The following is a 19388-nucleotide window of genomic DNA, read 5'->3' as shown; positions in this document are numbered from 1 at the left end:
AGCGCCAGACTTCCTCCTCCCCTCTGGTGCTGCTGATGAACGAGAGCGGCTTCGTCGTGTCGGCACAGGACAGACGCTCGGCTGGCCGCCGCGAGTTTGGCGTCATCAGGCGGAGACAGAGTCAGTCCGCCAGGAGGAGCAGAACGCGACAAGTCCCTTCTGTCGTTATCCAAAGAGTGACTCTGTCTGGGTTTAATTACATTTCCACTTTTTCATTATCTCTGACAGTGTGTCTTTTCACAATAAAATAGTGTTCTCACTGCCTGGTGTTTCATTTTGAATGTTAGCCATTCTAACACCCACTCTAACAACATTTGGATCGAAGGATGGGAATAAACGTCAGTGTCTGTTTTTCTGAGGATAATAGTTTTTTGTTCCATGTTGGGAATGTTGGAGGGCAACATGTAGAGCAACATTTTAAAACTCTGATGTCAGATAGTTTATAGCATTCATTTTATATTAAATATGGAATGATTTCAGTGAGGAAATCCAAAAGGTCTAAAAACGTGTGAACCAGTTTCCTTTTTCTCAGAAGTTTGCTTCTTCAAACAAACCACCAGAATTTGTCTGCAGGAGTTTATAAATCTTTTCAGATATGATAATTATATCACCATATCAACCATATCAATGAATGTCCTCTCTGTGTGTTTCAGTGGTTTGGTGATCTGGTGACTCCGGTCTGGTGGGAGGACGTCTGGTTAAAAGAAGGTTTCGCTCATTTCTTCGAGTACGTCGGGACCGACTTCCTCTTCCCAAAGTGGAACATGGTGAGTAAAACCTTTATGTTTGTCTAACTTCAAACGGGGAACTCATACGTTTGCTCATTAATCTTTAACTAATTAAACATTTTGCATCGTGTACACTGTAAACTGATTACCTCAAATTTCTCAGTAGACTCGTCATTTTAAGTTGTTTAAACTTTTTAGCTTGTGCAACTTAAATTAAATTGTCCTCTTTACTTGTTTTGATAATTCTGTTTCCTGACCTTTTATTGAAAGTAAAACAAACTTTTAAAATTTACAGTGTGCCACCTCAAAAATTAACACCGTTATGGCCGACGTCAAAATACAGTAGCGTAGGTCTACTGTATTCAGCTTACTGCTAACGTTAGCAGGTGTCGTGAACGATTCAGCCATTCGGACTCGTGCTCGGTTTCGTCAACTTCAGTTTCAACAGGGCCGCTTGAAATATTCTCCTCCTGTTCTGCACTTCCCGTCCTAATGTTTGTTTATCAACCTGTAATTTTACCTTCCTTTGCTGTCTTACCATCACAGTTTGAGTTTAGCTCGTAGCTAACCATCGTAGCTAACAATGGGACATATATGAACTAACTGCTCACACCTTGAACTTTATCACCTCAAACCAGCTTTTTGATTTTCTTTTACGCTCTTTTTCAGGATTAATTAGAGAGACGTAGCTGATGTTTTACAGATTTGAACAGGCCATGCGTTTTTTAGACTAAACTGTAAAATGATCTGATCTTAAAGTCAGTTTATTAGCTTCTCAGATGTTTAACCGGTGTAGATCAGATCTTCAGCTTCACTGAAGTGAAATAATGAAACACTGACGACATCTGTGTGTGCTGTGCTGTGTGCTAACTGCAGCCTTTCTCTCTGATTGTCTGATAATATGAGTCAGATATTTTATTCAAGGTGAACAGGAAATAAAGCTTTCAGTTCAGCATGTTGAAGCGCGTTCAGATATTCTCCACCTCCGTCTGTTCACTCATGAAATTTGATCTTTTTTTTGCCCTGTGATGTTTTCAGGTGAATCAGAATTTCAGCTCAGGGCTTCAGTCGAGCATATATGAATTCATTAAAACCCTCAAGACACTAAATACAACACAGACAGAAAACAAGACATAAACTGTGGATATCAAATCAAACTTAAAAACCTGTTTTTCAGAAGTCGAGGACGTCTCTGTGGACAGTTTTTATTGGCGGCTGTTGTTACTTTGGCAGAAATGATTCCCGATGGAAACTGATGACAGCGATGGTTATATGGAGTAACTGGGACACTTAAATGGGCACTCTGAGAACTTAAATAAAACCCCATTGTGTTGGAGTGGTGGCAGAACAAAACCGAAAATGTCAGACACCACAAAAGGACAATAGAGAAACATGTTTCTCTTTAGTAATTTGGTTGAACTGACCCTTTTTAAAATGTGGCACAAATAGACAATGGGATGACTTATTTCAGGTGATGTCCCAATTATTTTCTGCACAGAAAAGGTTTAAATTTACATAAAAACCCTCCTGGATGAGTCATGAGCAGAGAAGATGAATAGCTGATAAAAAGGCAAAGGTGCAAAGCTGTGGACATGAAAACTTAATGGATCCGTCTGCTGATGCTCTTTTATTCTCCTAATTATTAAAAAATCCCTTGTACAGAGTGTTAGTCAGTGTTGGGGGTAATCACATTACACTTACTGATCACGCAATTAAGGTCCTGTACATATGTACATGGGTATTTCTTAAAACAAAGCTTTCTATGCGTTTCGGCCTTCCTACGAGTTTTTGGGAAACTCCTTCCAGGGTGAAGATATTCAGAAACGCTGTTTTCCGGTGTTTATGTGTAGACAGGAAAACCGGACTTTATTGGCTTGTCTCTTTTGTTTGGCAGGCTTCTGATTGGCCAACGTGGCCTTATGGTAGAGGTTACATCGCTACCTGTTGCTTTGGTGCGCGCTTGACATCGGTCAGAGTTGTTACTTGTACATTCTTTAATTATCTGTTTAACGGGCAGATAGAAAAAAAATCATCAACGTGCCTTTTCTCTCCTGATATCCATATCAAACCTATCTGCATGGGCTGTTGTGGTAACGACATAGGCGTCGGTCACTACTCACTAGGGGTCGACCGATATGTCTTTTTCAGGGACGATACTGATTATTAGAAATCAAGGAGACTGAAAACTTAAAAACAACAGTAAAAATGAAAACTAGTGAAATGGCTAGTAATGGTGACGTGTTACCGATCAGGTAGTGTTGTGTGAGAGGGTGTTGCATCAGAGCCAAAGCATAAAGCATAGCAGATTTTTGAATTAGTTTATTTTATCTGCAATCTGACAGAAAAATCACAGATACTGATAATTGGAAAAAGGCTGAATATCTGCCCGGGCCAATAATCGGTCTACAACTATGCTGATGACATAACTTTCAAACATGGAGGCATGAGAAATGGACAGCCCTCCAAGCAATCAACAATCAAGTCGCAGAGCAGACAGTTTATTTCAGCGTGGCACAAAAGATACTGTGAAATCTGATGTGAGCGTCCAGACTGAGACACATTTGTAGGAATCTGCTTTGAATCACATTTCAATCCCCCTCCAGAAAAAAATCCTTTGTTTTTTGTGCTGTCCAGACTTCTTAAAATCAGACAAATTCAGACAAACAGATCTGGGCTGTTTGTCTGAAGATAGCCGTAGTGCTGACTCTATAAGGAGGAACAGACAGTTTGAAAGACTCCTAATGAGGTATGACCACTGCTGAAAGGCCTTTAGTGACAAACATGTCACATAAACTGGACTAGTCTACTATAGAGCCATGGATTGATTTGTTAAATCAAACACAAAGAGGTCCAGTTACAGAAAATGTCCTCAAGCAAACATCCAGAACATCATCGTTTCTAACACTCGTTATTATTTAGATTCACTGATTCATATTTTCTTTCATGTGATCTCACTTCAGATTTGAGGGTTTGTTTGCTCAAAACTGTGGAGCAGTGGCACCTCATGTTGACGTTTTTAGTAATAATGGCCACTGTCACAGATATGAGACATGCTGATACTGAACTGATTAAAAGCTCTGTTTTCGCTGTCTTTTTTCTCCGGCTGTCGTCTCTCCTCTCTCCTCTCGTCTGTGTGTGAATCTGTCTGACTCGAATCACAACGCTGAAGCTGATACACTCAACTTCAACTTCATTTGTCCCCAAAGGACAATTGGTTCTGCAGCAAGACATAAAAACAGGGCATGGAAAATTAAATAGACAAAAAGACAAAATTCAAAAAGTCGGCTTATACACAGATTTGATCGGCTGAGCAGCATCACACGAGTGATTTCTAACACATGCCAGCGGTCTGTGAGTGTCCTGGGCTGCTAAAGCAAGGAGCTAGAATAGAAATGCTCTCTCAAAATGTGATAATTCTCAGTGATTTATCAGTTATAGGTCCGAACAGGATGGTGGTCCGCCTGTTAATGACCTTGCAAAAGTCACATAATGAGAAGTTTTGGTGTATTTCTGTGAAAATGTGGGAATTAAACATTATAAGTTCATTTTAAGCCCGTTGGTTTATAGTGAAGACATAAATCTTTCCCTAAAACAGCTGCTCACTGAGGTCACTAAGATTTTAACTAAAAGTACATTTGTCGGGGGTTATTTTCAGTGGTGAATAATCCATATTCGGAGCTCTTGTATCTGTGGAAGGATTAAATCATTCTTCATAGTTTCAGTAAATTCTCCTCCTTCTGAGGATAAATGAACACAGTGGGAATGTTCAAAACAAATATTCTTATCTAAAGATCCATCTGCTGCTCAGTGTCTGCACAGCATCTCTTTTCTGTTTACTGTGTATATCTTAAAATACCATTTGGACGCACAGTGTGTGCATAATAGGAAAGTTAAAACCGGCTGTTGAGGAGGAGGAGGACGTCCTGACTGCGAGGCCTGCTCCTGAACTCCTCCACCTTCCTCCACTCGCATGGATCAATATCTGATTCCTCCTTTTTCTAAAAGTGTTTTCCTGCAGTTCAGCAGATCATTTTCCGCCCGGAAAAACCTGCAGCAGGTAAAGTCACTTTTTTATTTTATTCTCCTCAGGTCGCCAAACAAATTGACGCAGTGAGTCAGCTCAAAACGCAATAAAATTAGAAATGAATTCTTCCTCAAATTTGCTCAAGAACTCCTCCCGACAGAGCGAACGCTGCAGAACTTTAAATTACAACACACACACACACACACACACACACACACTTCCTGCTTTGTCTCTACCGGAGTACGTGGTGATTTACTTCCAACAGCGAACGTCTTACACCGCAACACCTTATCTCCCGCACGCACACAGTCTGTTTCCGAGCGACATGGCATTTTTAAATCCCTGTTACTGTGGTTCTGCTCGGATGGACACTTTAATAGAAACAAAGTGTTTCTCCAATAACAGGCACAACGATGATAAAGCGTTCTGTCCGTGATAAAGCAATTTATTCATAATACCGGATTTTTATTTAAAAATCCGTTTTTCCATCAGCAGTGAGTCACGCTGCGCTGCAGGGAGGAGAGCAACACACAGCAGAGAGGAAACGAAAAACAAATACAAATATGACGAAGAAGGAAAGAGCAGCAAACAGTTCATGTATAACAACCTATCAATCAATAATCTAATAAAAATAATCATCTGAACATCTGTGAGGGAGTCGAACCTGATCAAGGCCGACTCGGTCGCGATACCTGAGCTTTTGTGACTTTAAAACACAGATTCATTTAATGTCGACATAAAGATTCAGTTTAATGTTTACAGCCACAGAGCAACATGTGATTAAAAGTGCCAAACACAGCTAAAGAGAGTTCATATGAAAGCATGTGCATAAGCAGTCTAAAGGAGTCTTAATGAATGTTAACGACTGCTGTCATTAAGTGGTATTTGGCTAATTATGTCACTGGTAAGACAAAATAGACACTGTTTAGATGTCTTTGTTGTGATAAACACAAACACAAACAAGTCATAACAGGTCTAATTATCAAAGTGTTGGCATTCATCTGTCAGGTGTAGCATCACCATCATAACTGTGTCACTGATCAAGGAATGTATCCAAAAACATTTACTCGAGTATCATGCTTAAGTACAATTTTGAGGTAATTTGTAACTGAGTTAGCGGAGCCGCCTCGTTAGTGATTCTTCGATGGTACGAGTGCGTCATTGGTTGAAGGTGCACCTTCAAGCAGGTAGACCTGTTGTGGTGGAAATCCCTGCCACGCTGGGTCAAACCGAGTAGAGCCAGGCCGACAGGTGTGATGTTAAAACAGCATTCGTTGACTCCGCTCCGGGTGGCCAGGAACCAAACCTTTATTCCCCGTCTTCTTCCCGACCAACCAGCGTTTGGCAGAATGTTTTAAAGCAGCCGTTTGTTGTGTGAGGTCGATTTCACACCACGAAAATGAAAAATCTAATTTTTGGCTTTTAGTTCAGGTCTGTTTCATGTTTACCGACTTAAGAACCGAACGAGAGCTGTGAACATGAAGTCACATGAACTCCTTCAGTGCCGGTAGCTGTCATATCGAATCATCAGAGGAAAATCAAAGGTGAGAGTGAGTCATGCTGCCATTTATTGAGCCTGATGGGTCCTTTTATTTATCTGATGGTCTCAAAGAGCCTGTGAAAAAATAATTGATTTGGAGCTGTATTAGTCACGGCTGCAGCCAGACCTCACATGTCATAAATACTGAACACACACACACACACACACACACACACACACACACACACACACACACACACACCAGACTCCATTTAGAAATCATACAAAATAGGTGTTTATCTCTAGCAGACTATAACACCACTCGGCCTGTACGGATAACTCACCTCTGTTTTATTTTAATAATTTTTAGTCTGTTTTATTTCCCTAATTCTATTTTACATGACATTCAAAACAAATTATGAGAATGGGACTTCTTCTACAGCAACGGTCCAACATTTTAATTAACTTTTTGTGACTCGCCAAACACAAATACAATGTGTTTTTCTATTGTGAGCAAAGACCAGAACATTTGATTTGTATGGACACAATAGAGCAGTAATGAGGGGCGGACAGGGCGGCAATAACTTTACCTCAAAACAAACACAATTAACTTCTCCCGCACGGCACTTATTCACAACTTTTAAGTACTTGTACTGAACTAAAATACTTTCTGCTTTCCACTTTAACTTCACTGCGTTACAGAGAAAAATGTAGTTTAACTTCATTACAGGGACGATACATGTAAGCATTGTTACATATTTGGGACAACCTAAACTATCTTAAGACTAACATGAAGTATTGTTTATTGTTTTCATTGGATTTTTCGGGAACAGTCATGTTCAGCGATTTGCAACATCGCCCATAATGGTCTTTTTAATTGTTACAAGCCAGCACTCCAGGGGAAAAGGAGAAGCAACATAATGGATTTTGGTAAATAAGTTATTCATTGCAGGATTGATTGCTTCATAACTTAAGTTTACAAATGACAACAAAAGAGGCAGAATACAAGAGGAAAATGTCCTGAGGCTGTTGATGGATCAATAACAGGGTTTTACCTGCCCGACTATAAACTAAAACAAAAAGAAAATGAACCCTCAGCTGATTGAAATTCTGATTACTTACCATCCAAATGAAAACACATTTGAAGCAGCACCTCTGCTCCTAATGAGTCTGAGGCCAGATGTTTGACTGTGTGTGGGGGTGTGAATGTGGCTACAAGCAGGAAGTCAAGCTTCGTTGCAGATTCAGTACAATGAGGACAAAACAAATGCATAAGGATACGTTTCTTTTTATTTACAACCGTGGAGCAACGCATAGTTACCAGTGTTGCTTTTAAAAGTAATTATGTTACGTTATCTACCGAGGAAATAACACGCAAGAGTACTTTAGAGTTACCAAATATTACAGTAAAACCTCTTTGTGACTCGTTGCATTAAGACACTGTTTTGTGTCACATTTTACCTTTATAAAATTTGGATATTGCACTTAGTCATATTGCAATTTTGATTATTTTGCAATTAATTGTGCCACCATTTTGTAGCCTTCTCTACAGCCGACAGTCGGCAACTCTGCAGCCTAATAATAGGACTGACAAACACAATATAACATTTACATCTTTATTCTGCTGACAATCTGACAGTGAACTGGGCAGAGGCATGAAAACAATACAACAAGCACCTCTCCAGGTACAACTTACATTTCACTGTGATGTTGTTCTCGTCCTTTTCTTCCAAAAATTCTAAATAATGGGAATATTTCCATGGAGTTAATGCTGCCCTCTCTGCCCTCTCGCTACGTTAAATTAGCAAGCTACGCATGTGCACTGACACAACTGTAGGTTTACCTTCAGCTGGGACGCAGCAAATGCTTCAGGGATTTTATTTTACTTTGGTGGCGACAAAAGGAAAAAAGCAATTTTACAGATTACATTTATGAAAAACGAACTAAATAACGGATTACTTGAATTACAGAACTAACGCATTACGTTACTCGTTATAACGATAAGTGACTCTCTAACAAGTTACCCTCAACACTGGTAGTAACACAGTCTGAATCATCAGCACTGCTGCAGAGATCGCTCTCAGTTTAATAAAGATGTTAAACTGTATTGGATTTGTGTCTCCTGACAGCTGATGGATTAGTATTCAGTCTGAGTGATACACAATGAGAGCTGTCTGTCATGCAAACCTGCTGTTTACATGAGGAGGAGACGAGCAGGAGGAGGGAGGACTGAGGGGGTGGAAGTGAAGGAGGAGACGAGCAGGAGGAGGGAGGACTGAGGGGGTGGAAGTGAAGGAGGAGACGAGCAGACATTTTAAAGTTCAGCAGCTGCTCTTGAACGCACCACATCCCTCCATCTGTGTGTGTGTGTGTGTTTGTGTGTGTTTGTGTTTACTGGCCTATTAGCTGTCCCTCCACATGTGGGTCCATCTGGTTCATAATGACCATATGGGCCAGATGGACCTCCCCCCACCACCCCCCACTCTCTCTCCAGGTGACTTAAAGTGTCTCTTAATTGGAGCTGATGTCTCATTTAGTCTCATTTTTCTTTCAGTTTCATCCAAATGTGCCGTTTAACTAATTAACTGATTGTGTAATTTGTGGCAGAGTCTCCTGATTCTTTACCTCTGTGTGTGTGTGTTTGTGTGCGTGTGTGTGTTTGTGTGTGTGCGCGCTTGTAAACCTATATAACAGTGGACTTTGGCGTCGTAACACTTCCACCAACAGTGGACTTGAAAGCCAACAGGGGACATTTTTATGGTTATCTGCAAAAATACAGATTTTTATCGTCACATTTCACCTTAATGACTTTGAAGTTAAAATAAATGACACCAAGCAAAAATATTCAAACCATACTCGATAGATTTTATGGCTGTTTTTATGGTCCTTCAAGTGGAAATAGTCTTGATGTCTTCTGCATCATTTTAGACTGAAATTCAGCCTCAAACTGGCAGAACATCTGTGGAGCTGCAGCTCTGCAATATTTTCACCCCTTAAAAAAGTAGATAATGTACAAATATGCGACAAAACTGAGCCAATGTGGTGTAGCCAATAGGGCTATTTTACTGCTTTTCACAAGATGTAGGAAAGTTTCTGCTCATTCATGTGTTGGAGGTTTTATTGTATTGCTTTGTGATGAAATTCATCTCTTATATCGGAATAGTTTGTGCACCGAGTAAGGAAACTCTCTGCCTTCACTCCTGAAGCTGTTTTTTATGAGACGTATAGATAGATTATTATAGATTAGTTCATTGTTCCTGTGAGGGAAATTGTTATAACCTCCAAAACAAAGCACAAAGTAAAAACAATTTAATAGAATAATAAAGCTATAAAAATGTAAGATTTAAAGGGTAACTTATTCAAGTGTGTTGTGTGAAGAATTGAGGAGTACCACTGCGTATGTGATAAAAGTCACCCAGTGGTTAAGTTGCATACTTCCTTACTGTGCTTCAGTAGATGTTTCAGGTATCTTTACTTGAGTACTTCTCCTCCCCACATCTGAACACAAATATCTGAACTTTCTCCTCCTCACATTTTCAAAACAGGCTCATTATTTTAGTTTGATGCATTTGAGGGGAATTATAGATTATTTTTATTTGGCGTCATCGCACGCTGCCTTCCCAACATCACAAGACTGATTTCAACCCATCAATGCACATCACGCATGGCAGACGTAGCGAGACGAAACAACGATGTAAACAGACAGAGCGGGAGGCTGGAATGGGGAGAAAAGGCGTGTTAGTGTCTCGTATCTGCAGAGACCCTGCAGCCCTCTGCCTGGATTTTCTTATTTTCTCACTTTGTTGCTGCTCGGGACGATATTGTAAGTATTTTTGGTGCCTAAACCAAACCAAACAGCAGCAGAAAACAAGAAGAGAATGGAAAATAGCAAGTGAAACTGCTTGGAAATGATGGTAGATGATGTTCCAGGAGCGACACCAACACAAGTCGCAAAACTATGACACCATGCAGGGCCCATATGGCATTTGTTTGCATGTAAAACAAAGTATGATTATTTTTAGACTTGTGGATGTGAATAAAAATGCACAGTATGAACTATGCCTCCCTTACTGTTTACTTTACAGTGTCGGCAGATAAGCTGCCTACTTTCACGCTCTGTACTTATTTATTTTAATGAAGGAGGTGAATCAAAATAAACTAAAAAAGTGAAGCAAATAAGAAAGAGTCAGGTTCAGGCTGTGAGAAGCAAAACAAAGAATCTGTACTCAGTGTTACAAAGGCCTTTTCTCTCAGTCTGACGATGTAGATTTCAGGGGCTGGAGGACCTGTAAAGATGAAACATCGATGGCCCATTAAGTGCAGACAAAAAGGTACACTCTGATGCTAATGATGTGTTTGGGCTCAGAAAGAAGCAGACTATGAGGGCGCTACAGTCTGCAGCAGCTCTATAAAATACATTATCTTATATTTTTATGCAACAGAGTACCATGTTACAGCCTCGTCCTGCAGAGTCAGTGATCAAAACGAACAAACAAATCAATACAAAAGCAGCATAATTATGGACACTGTTAACGAGAGCGAGGGAGAGAAGAGACTGTATAAATAAATGAGAAGTAAAGCACAGTAATCTGAATTTTTGTACATTTCACACCTGGGATCTTACTTCCCCCGCTCTATATGCATATAAACACATACATCATTGGGACAAACGGATATCATGCCATTTTTTTTTTTTACATAAAGACAAACTTAATGTAAAACATTTGCCAAAAGGCCCAAATAATGTAGAACTTGTCAGTGACAGCATTTCAAAATGTTTATACTGTTACTTTTAACTCAACAACTCAGAAAATTAGGCGATTTTTTTAAGGGAGTCTGGGGGCTTTTTCCACAGGTGTCAAAGAAGTAGCCTCTATGGGTTACTGTGTACTATATTTGTAAAATTTGACATGTTTACCATCAATAAAATGTTTTCTTTCATAAATTGAGTGTAAAAGCTAAAATCGGTGGAAACAGTGGGTTCAAACAGCTGCTAAATGTAAAGACACAGAAGCAGATGAGCTGGTACAGACAAACTGACACTTTTTACAAAGAAAGAAACATCTTAATGTGTTGAATGTAATGCTGAATTTACAAGAAGGCACTGATGATATAGAATTTGCTGGAGAAAAGTTTCACAAAGTTTGTTAAGGTTCTCCTCACTCAACAACTCTTTAAATCATGTAATTTGTGAAGGGAGTCTGGTGATATTGTGGTGACTAGTTATCTGAAACAGACAGAGCCCAAACATGTGATTTACATCACAGTGAACCAGATGGAGATCAGACAGTGTGTAATCCATTCTGCCTGTTGTTGTGGCTTCTTCTTCTTCTTCTCCTCCTGATTCTTCTCCTTCTTCTTCCTCTTCTTTGCCTTCGTCTTGTCTCACAGAGGACGTCAGTTGAGGCGGCTCTAACACTAACACCTAAAATCGCATTGTATTATTTAACAAGATGATAATTTCATTCATATAGACGGAGCCATAACTACCAAGAAGTAGCCTGATCCCAGCAGACATTATAAGATCTAAATTTCTCTAACGTTCATTAAAAATGTAATATCTCAGGAAACTTTTGTTTAACTAGATGTAGATTCATTAAAAACCAAATCTACTTTAATCCATGAATTACACAGAGTCACATTGGACCAAGAATTAGCCACATCCCAGCAGATACTGTTAAAGCTGATACTAATTTAAAAAGAAGTTCCTGTTCATTCTGTTCATTAACGACGGAAACTTAATAAGCCAACAATCGTCTTGCTTAACAAGATGGAAGTTCATTAAAACCAAATCTCCATAGTCAACACTGTAATCCATGAATTAGACAGAGCCGCACTTCTCCGGATTTAGCCTGATCCCAGGGGTAATTTAGGCAGAGCTCGTTATAGCTCGACATGTTTGCAGATATCTATTAAAACCCTGAAACCAGGCGAGCAGAGGAAGTGGAGGGGGGACAGGAAAAGGAAACAAAGAGAAGAAAGACTGACAGAAAACAAGGAGAGGAAACGAAGGTGAGGATGTAAAAAGAAGCGAGGAGTAAAATGAGGAGGAAACAAAGGAAAACAATGAGGGAAGGAAACAAGAAGAGGAAACAAGGAGAGGAAGGACACTCGTGGATGAAACTGTGATAAGGCAAAACAATAAATGAAAGAAGAATGGAAACGAAGAGAAATTACAACAATTCAACAGAAGATGAACAAAGATCACAATAAACAAGGATTAACCAGACGATTACACAACTAAACCTTTGTTTTCTGCACCAACTGTTCCACTAAATGACAATTTGTTGACCGACTTTGTTTTACAAACTTAATTATTTATCTGTGTAAAGCTGAGCTGGAAGAAAACCAAAGTAAAAGCAAACATCAGAATCCAAAAATCACTGCGAGGAGTAAACGGTGACATTGTGGGGACGGATATCTGGCTCCCCTGTTTTTAAGGTTAAGTACTTGTTGATCCTCGAGGTGAAACTGGGTCATGGTACAGTTGCTCCCATTCCAGAATTGAAATATATATCAGCAAAGAAAGATAATAAAAACTAGAATGACACTCAGTAGAGTGCATACCTCCACCAAGGCCCAACAGTCCCCTTTAACTCAATCAAGCCTGATCCAGTATCAAATAGAATATGCAGCCATAATCAGCGCAAAGTATCATGGGGGCTAGGAAGAAAGTTATGTCTTAGACCGTGTCCATGTTTTCATTTCTTGGTTGATTTGTCAGCAGGGTGTATCGAATGCGAATCCCAAAAAAAATCAGGATCTGGCGGATTTACATGTTTTAACTGTTCTTTGTCCTTTTCTTCTTCTTCTCTGTATTTCATTATCAGCCAATTTCCAATTCTATAAATTTCCCTGAGTCTGATCCAATGTATCTATTAATATATAATATATATATTATATACATTAATATATATATATTAAATCAAAATAAAAACCATATTCATAAAAGTATTAGTATTAATTACATTGTGGGTACCCGGTAACACACCTTATTACGGGGACTCGCCAACCATGTGGGGACAATCAGCTTCCCTCTGGTTTTATGGTCAGAATTCTTTCAATGTCCCCATAAATGACAAAGACAAATGTCTGTGTGTTTTCAGGAGAAGCAGCGCTTCCTGACTGATGTCCTCCATGAGGTGATGCTATTGGATGGACTAAGCTCCTCCCATCCAATCTCCCAGGAAGTGGAGCAGGCGACGGACATCGACCGAGTCTTCGACTGGATCGCTTACAAAAAAGTGAGTGCCTGGTCGCAGTGGAAGAAGAATATCTGATGAGCCCTCATGAAATGTGATGAAACAAGCTTTAGTGGCTTGCAAGCTAACATTCTAGCCACAATAGCCTGCCAGGGTAATTGGCTGAGCTAGCTTGTTACTAACTGGATAAAACAGTATTTTCAAGAGATGTTTTTGAACCGAGGAGTTCTTTTCTCCCCATATTTCTTTATCAGATAGTTCATACTCATGCCGAGTGCTAGTGCTAATATGATAGCTTGCTACATGTTGGACTTTCAAAGGTGAGCACTTGGGCAACGTTAAGTTCATCAAAGTTGAACGTTAGGTTCGACTGTACTTGAAATCTCAACGCTGATCTACTTTCCCAGCATTTCCAGTGAAATTATTTGATTGATGTCGTGTTAACAATTGAGATCATGTTTGACAGCGTGTGTCTCTGTGCTGTCTGTAGGGGGCAGCGTTAATCCGGATGCTGGCTAACGTGATGGGACAGACGCTGTTCCAGAAAGGACTCAATGTAAGTTCCTGTCGTCATGCAGGTCCAGCTGTACACACAAAAGGTTTGTGTATCTGAGGACAGCAGGGAGAGCTGGGTTTGGCTTTAAAATGGATTCAGGGGGAAGCTGTGTGTGTGTGTGTGTGTGTGTGTGTGTGTGTGTGTGTGTGTGTAGCCATATTTTGACTAAACCCTGACTGTTTGGAGCACACTGAGTATACAGATGGGCAGCGTGTAAGTGGATTTGGCTGCAGGGGCAGTTTGAAAGGAAGTTTCTCAACCTGTTTTCTGCTGTAAAGCTTCACAATACACTGTAAGCGACCTGGATTCAAGCTGAGGAGAACCGCTGTTGTCCAAGAAGGAAGGACATCAAAACTTCAACAGCCACTCTTTTAACTGTACAAGGGTTGGTACTCAAAGGAGTGACAGCCCAGTCGCCAGGGTAAAATGTTAGCGTCATATCACGTTCACATTATATATCCATGACCTAGCTTTCATCTCTGGAGGTGCTGAAGGGGTTGGTGATGGAGTTACAGGCGACATGTGTGAGACCATTGGATATTTTTAAGGAGACCTCAAGAGAATTTCCATCACTGTTTGTGGTGTTTTTAATGAAACCTCGGGATGTTTCCAGCGGTGTTCGTGGTGATGACACCAGGTGTTTTTTAACAAGACCTTGGGACATTTCCATTTGTGTTTGTGGCAACAAAACCAGATATTTTTTTACAGGAAGTTGGACCATTTCCAGTCACGTTTGTGCCCAAGTCACGTTTGTGCGTGAGTGTTTTTAACAAGACCATGGCACATCTGTGTTTGTAGAGACAAAACTGGATATTTTTCACTGGCAGTCAGGCCATCTACAACCCTGGTTGTGGTAACAAAACCAGGTGTTTTTCATGAGACCTTGGCACACTCCCAACTGTGTTCATGGCGGCAAAACCCAGATATTTTTGAGGGGAAGTCAGACCATCTCCAACCATGGTTGTGGTGACAAAACTGGGTGTTTTTAACGAGACCTTGGGACATCTCCAGTAGTGTTTGTGGTGTATTTTAAGCTAAACCATGATGTTTTCCTAACCCTAACCAAGAGGTTTTTGTTCCCAAACCTAGAATAACATAAGCACAGCATTGTGACAAGAGAGAAATAGGAAATATATATATATATATATTTATATATATAAATATGATAAGTGTTGTAAAGCGCTTCTAGCAGCCAGTAGACTGGAAAAATGCTATAGAAATGCAAGTCCATTTAGCATACTTTATTTATTCATCTGTATAAATGCTCTTCAAAGCCTACCCTGCACTGCCAAGAGAAATATTATGGGTGGGCATTGATAAATATTTTATTTATTGTCGTCCTCAAACTATTTAAAGTGAAATATATATTTTAAAAATACTGCAATGAGACTATAAAATATCCACATGTGTATATTTATGATTGCAGAATATAAACTTCTGAAATTCCCCCTCAAAAACATTGAATGCCTCCCAAAGGCAGAAGGTTTCGGAGGTTTGGGGAGTTTAATTTAATTTTCTCATGCAGTGTGACAGGCTGCTCTAGCGGTTAATGAGGAGCCACAAGTTCCCTTAACCCGATCTTAGTTCCCTCACAGTTTACTCAGGGACAAGTTCAAAGCAGAATTCAATGAATTGATCCGGGCCGGAGCAGCGCCGGCTGTTGTAGAAAGAAATGAAACATGAATCAGAGAGAAAAATGAAAGTAGTTTTAGCTTTATGAATATTGATCACCTGTTTTCACTGCGGATGATTTAATTTTTGAAACAGCAGTCATGAATCTGTCTTGTTGACTTTAACCTTTAAAACATAAAGTCGAGTACATAACATCCGTGGTGTTAATGACAGAGTGTGTTGCATTATTTATGGTTCAGCTGTGTGTGGCTCTCTGATGGCTCAACTGGTTAATGTTAATGTCTTAGAAACATCAGAGCCGCAAAAAAGATGAAATTCACAGGAAGCTCATTTTTATCCACAAATATGGACCGATCTGTCGAGAGTCGCTGTAAAAATGATGTCATATGATGTAAGGTGAAAGTAGGTTAAATATGGGATTTGTTCTGAGTACAGTCATGAAAGTATCTACATTCAACCACCCACCCATCCACCCACCCACCCACACACACACACACACGCACGCACGCACACACACACACACACACACACACACAAACACACACACACACACACACACACACACACACACACCATGCCCTGATTTTGCTGCAGAAACTATCGTTGACCCGGAGTTACTGAGAACCAGAATCTATATAAAAACACTGCTGATCCAGCAGCAGAACAGAGATTGCATGTGTGTGTGTGTGTATGTGTGTGTGTGTGTGTGTTACAACTCCACATACAATGTGCTGAACATTACGCCACACTACCCAATAAGTTTCAGTCCTCAGCTGCATAAAAGATCGTCTTGAGGAAAGCTTGTCCTCACTGGTTTTCTTCATATTAACTCTGCAGAAAACGGAAAGTTTAGTGGAAAATGTAAGAAACATTTAAGAAATCTCTTCTTGTCACAACGCTGTGAGGTTTAGGCTCTGGTTTAAATTTTACACCGCAGGACATATCCAGCCGTGTTTCCTGTGACAAAAATGTATATATTTGACAGGGAGTTGGTCCATTGCCAGCCGTGATCGTGGTGAGAAAACTGACTTTTCAGCTGTGTTGTAGCGAGAAAAAAACCTGTTTTTCAACATCACCTCGACAAAACAGGCAATTCAAGTGAAACCACAATGTTTTCCTAATCACGATTCCTGAAAAAGAATCAAAAGGGAGATTGTTTTCTCAAATGAGACCTTTTGTTGTGTATTCTTGATAAATCAGTGTTTCCCAGCGATGTGAATAAAATATCTGCAGGTCAGAAACAGCCAATTATAGCAGCTCCAGTGTGACATGAATGTGGAAGAAACTCCTGAACCTCATTAATAATTATGGCTCCGACCTGTAGTGGATCTAAATAACAGAATAACAAACAGTGAGTTTGTCCAGCTGGCTGCAGAAAAAGGCAGAATTAAAAGGTCACGGCGGTCTGTCGAGGATCTGGATGCGTCTGCTCTGCTGATGGAGAGCGGAGGTCAAGGTTCACCCTCCGATGTGAGACAACAGGCCTCATTAACGGGCCGTGTGTTCAAACAGAGCCAGGATCCTTCACCTCCACCCTCACAGCAGTTACAACAAATGTCTTTTAATGAAATTATTATCACTCTCACGCTGCGTCTCCCGACAGACGGCTTGTTATCACTGAAAACAGTTTGGTTTGGGCGGATCACGCTGTTAAACCGGTGTTGGAGTGAGGATCAGACTGTGTGTGTGCTGTTTTATCTCTGCTCACGTCGGCTGCAGTGAAGGTGACAGAGTCGCACTTATCAAAGCCACACACACACTCTGCTGCTATCATGTGTGTCATCTTGTTCCAATAAAGAGCTCCTTCTTGCCTTATCAACCTTCACACACGCCGAGACGACTGAGTGACTGTTTGTGAGGACTCGTCACTAAGGAATCAGTGAGCAGCAGATTAGAGCTCTGTCTGTGCAGGTGTTCAGTGTTATCTCGGATGACTTTTCAGCCTTTCTCTTGTTTTATCATAAACCTCAACAATCCAGCAACCTCCCAGAGCTTTTAAGCCAAACGGGTTTTTTCTTCCCCGTGCCGGAAACCGAGACCGATCAAAAGAGACAAAAGCGTCGCTGACGAAACGCGGGGTGGAAAAACGAAGCCGCCACGCCACTAAGTCCCGTTTGAAATGGGAGATTCTCTCTGGGAGCTTCGCTTTGTTTTAAAATATAACTTGATTGAGCCCAAAGCCCTTTAAACTCCCTGCAACACGAGCTGACAGGTCTGTAATCACTTCTGACAATCATTCAACACTTTCAGATGCTCGGTGGTTGTTTCTGAAAATATCCCCAAAACAGAAGGACACGTGCAGTTTAGAGCACTTCTTTGTAGCGTCAGTGTGGGGCAAATTATCTTAAATGAATGAAGTAGTAATCACCACAACATGAGCCCTGTTCACACAGAGACTCCACAGTATCACCGCGACGAAGGCTCGACTTTGTTTGTTCACACTGCTTGGTTCAGTCCTCCACTGCTGCTTTCTACTGATCACTGTTTTCTGGAGCGTTTGTGACATTAACCTTTGTTTAAATATGCTGTTAAAGTGTATTTTCTGTCTAAACATAGCTCTTTAAAAAGCAGAATACTGAAGGCGAGGCAGAAACAAAAACAGACGTCATCTTGGAGAAATTTCGAACCACAATCCCCCAACAGAAGTCATTTCCTGTCACGCGTTGTTTTGAACATCTGCACACTGATCATTAATTGTCTTTTGTTGTTGTTGTTTGTTATTCTCAGGATTATCTGCTGAGCCACATGTACAGCAACGCAGCCAGAGACGACCTGTGGAGCAAACTGTCTCAGGTAACGCTCACCTGTCCAATCATCTGTCCCCCCCCCGGCTCGAAGGCTTTGAGGCAGAGCGTTCAGACCTGTCACTGGTCTCAGCAGGGATTTAAACCTGTGACTGTTCACATGTGACTCTCCAGGGCTTCAAGCAGCCAGACTGACTGAAGCTGTTAATTATTTAACGAAGCGTCTCTAATGAAGGCCGGAGAGACGCTCGTTAAGACGGGCTTGGTGAGACAGACGTGAGAAAAGTTGCCATGGTGACGTGACTGACAGGTGGAGGCGGGGATGTTTAATTCGATGAATCTTCGTTAGTGTTGTTCGTTACACTGAGACTGCTCTTTAATTAGCTGCCAGCCAATCAGAGCATCGTTTTTCTCTCATTAAAAGGTTATAGATAGATAATAAGCTGATAAATGATCTAAAGACTGATTTCATAATAATTAGTCATTTTTGATTAATTGTTTGTTGTCCAGGCGATGCGTTCAGAGGGGCGGGACATCGACATCGGAGGGATGATGGACAGGTGGACTCTACAAATGGGCTACCCGGTCGTTACCATCAGCAAGAACCAATCAGAGCAGCTCCCCACTCATTACATCACTGTCAACCAGGAGCACTTCCTGTATGGACAGGAAGTCAGGAGCAACAACAGGTAAGACCACGTTCAAAACACTTCCTGTTTCGACTCCAGGTGATACAGAGAGTTTTACTCAAATAAATCAGTAATTTAAGTGATTTATTCCTTTTTTTTTTGGACACAGTGATCCAAATCCTCCTTTGACAAGGCTCAACAATACACACGATTCACATTTAAAACACAGAAAAGGGGATTGTCAAAACAGCAACTGGTGTTTTGCAGCCAAAAAGCTCGACTTCCCGGCTGTGGAAATACCTGGATCACAACCCGAGCCGGCTGACTTCTGGTTTAGCGCCCTGTATAACTTGAAGGGGGATTAAATAATTTAATCTCAGGGCTCTTCTAGAG

General features: G+C 40.7%; 1 protein-coding gene across 1 annotated transcript in view; it reads left to right on the top strand.

Annotated features, from left to right (window-relative positions):
* The window catches only part of LOC141008175 (thyrotropin-releasing hormone-degrading ectoenzyme-like), a 188517-nt gene that overhangs the window by 128560 nt on the left and 40569 nt on the right, over positions 1-19388 (top strand). The window contains exons 7-11 of the mRNA XM_073480421.1: positions 654-767; positions 13339-13476; positions 13925-13990; positions 18350-18415; positions 18877-19055. Of these exons, the coding sequence (XP_073336522.1) occupies positions 654-767; positions 13339-13476; positions 13925-13990; positions 18350-18415; positions 18877-19055 (563 nt within the window). The remainder of the gene's footprint in view (positions 1-653; positions 768-13338; positions 13477-13924; positions 13991-18349; positions 18416-18876; positions 19056-19388) is intronic.

This window comes from Pagrus major, chromosome 14 (assembly GCF_040436345.1).
Source record: "Pagrus major chromosome 14, Pma_NU_1.0".
NCBI classification, from domain to species: domain Eukaryota; kingdom Metazoa; phylum Chordata; class Actinopteri; order Spariformes; family Sparidae; genus Pagrus; species Pagrus major.
The sequence above is the reverse complement of the archived record's forward strand: the minus strand, read 5'-3'. Positions and strand labels throughout refer to the sequence as shown.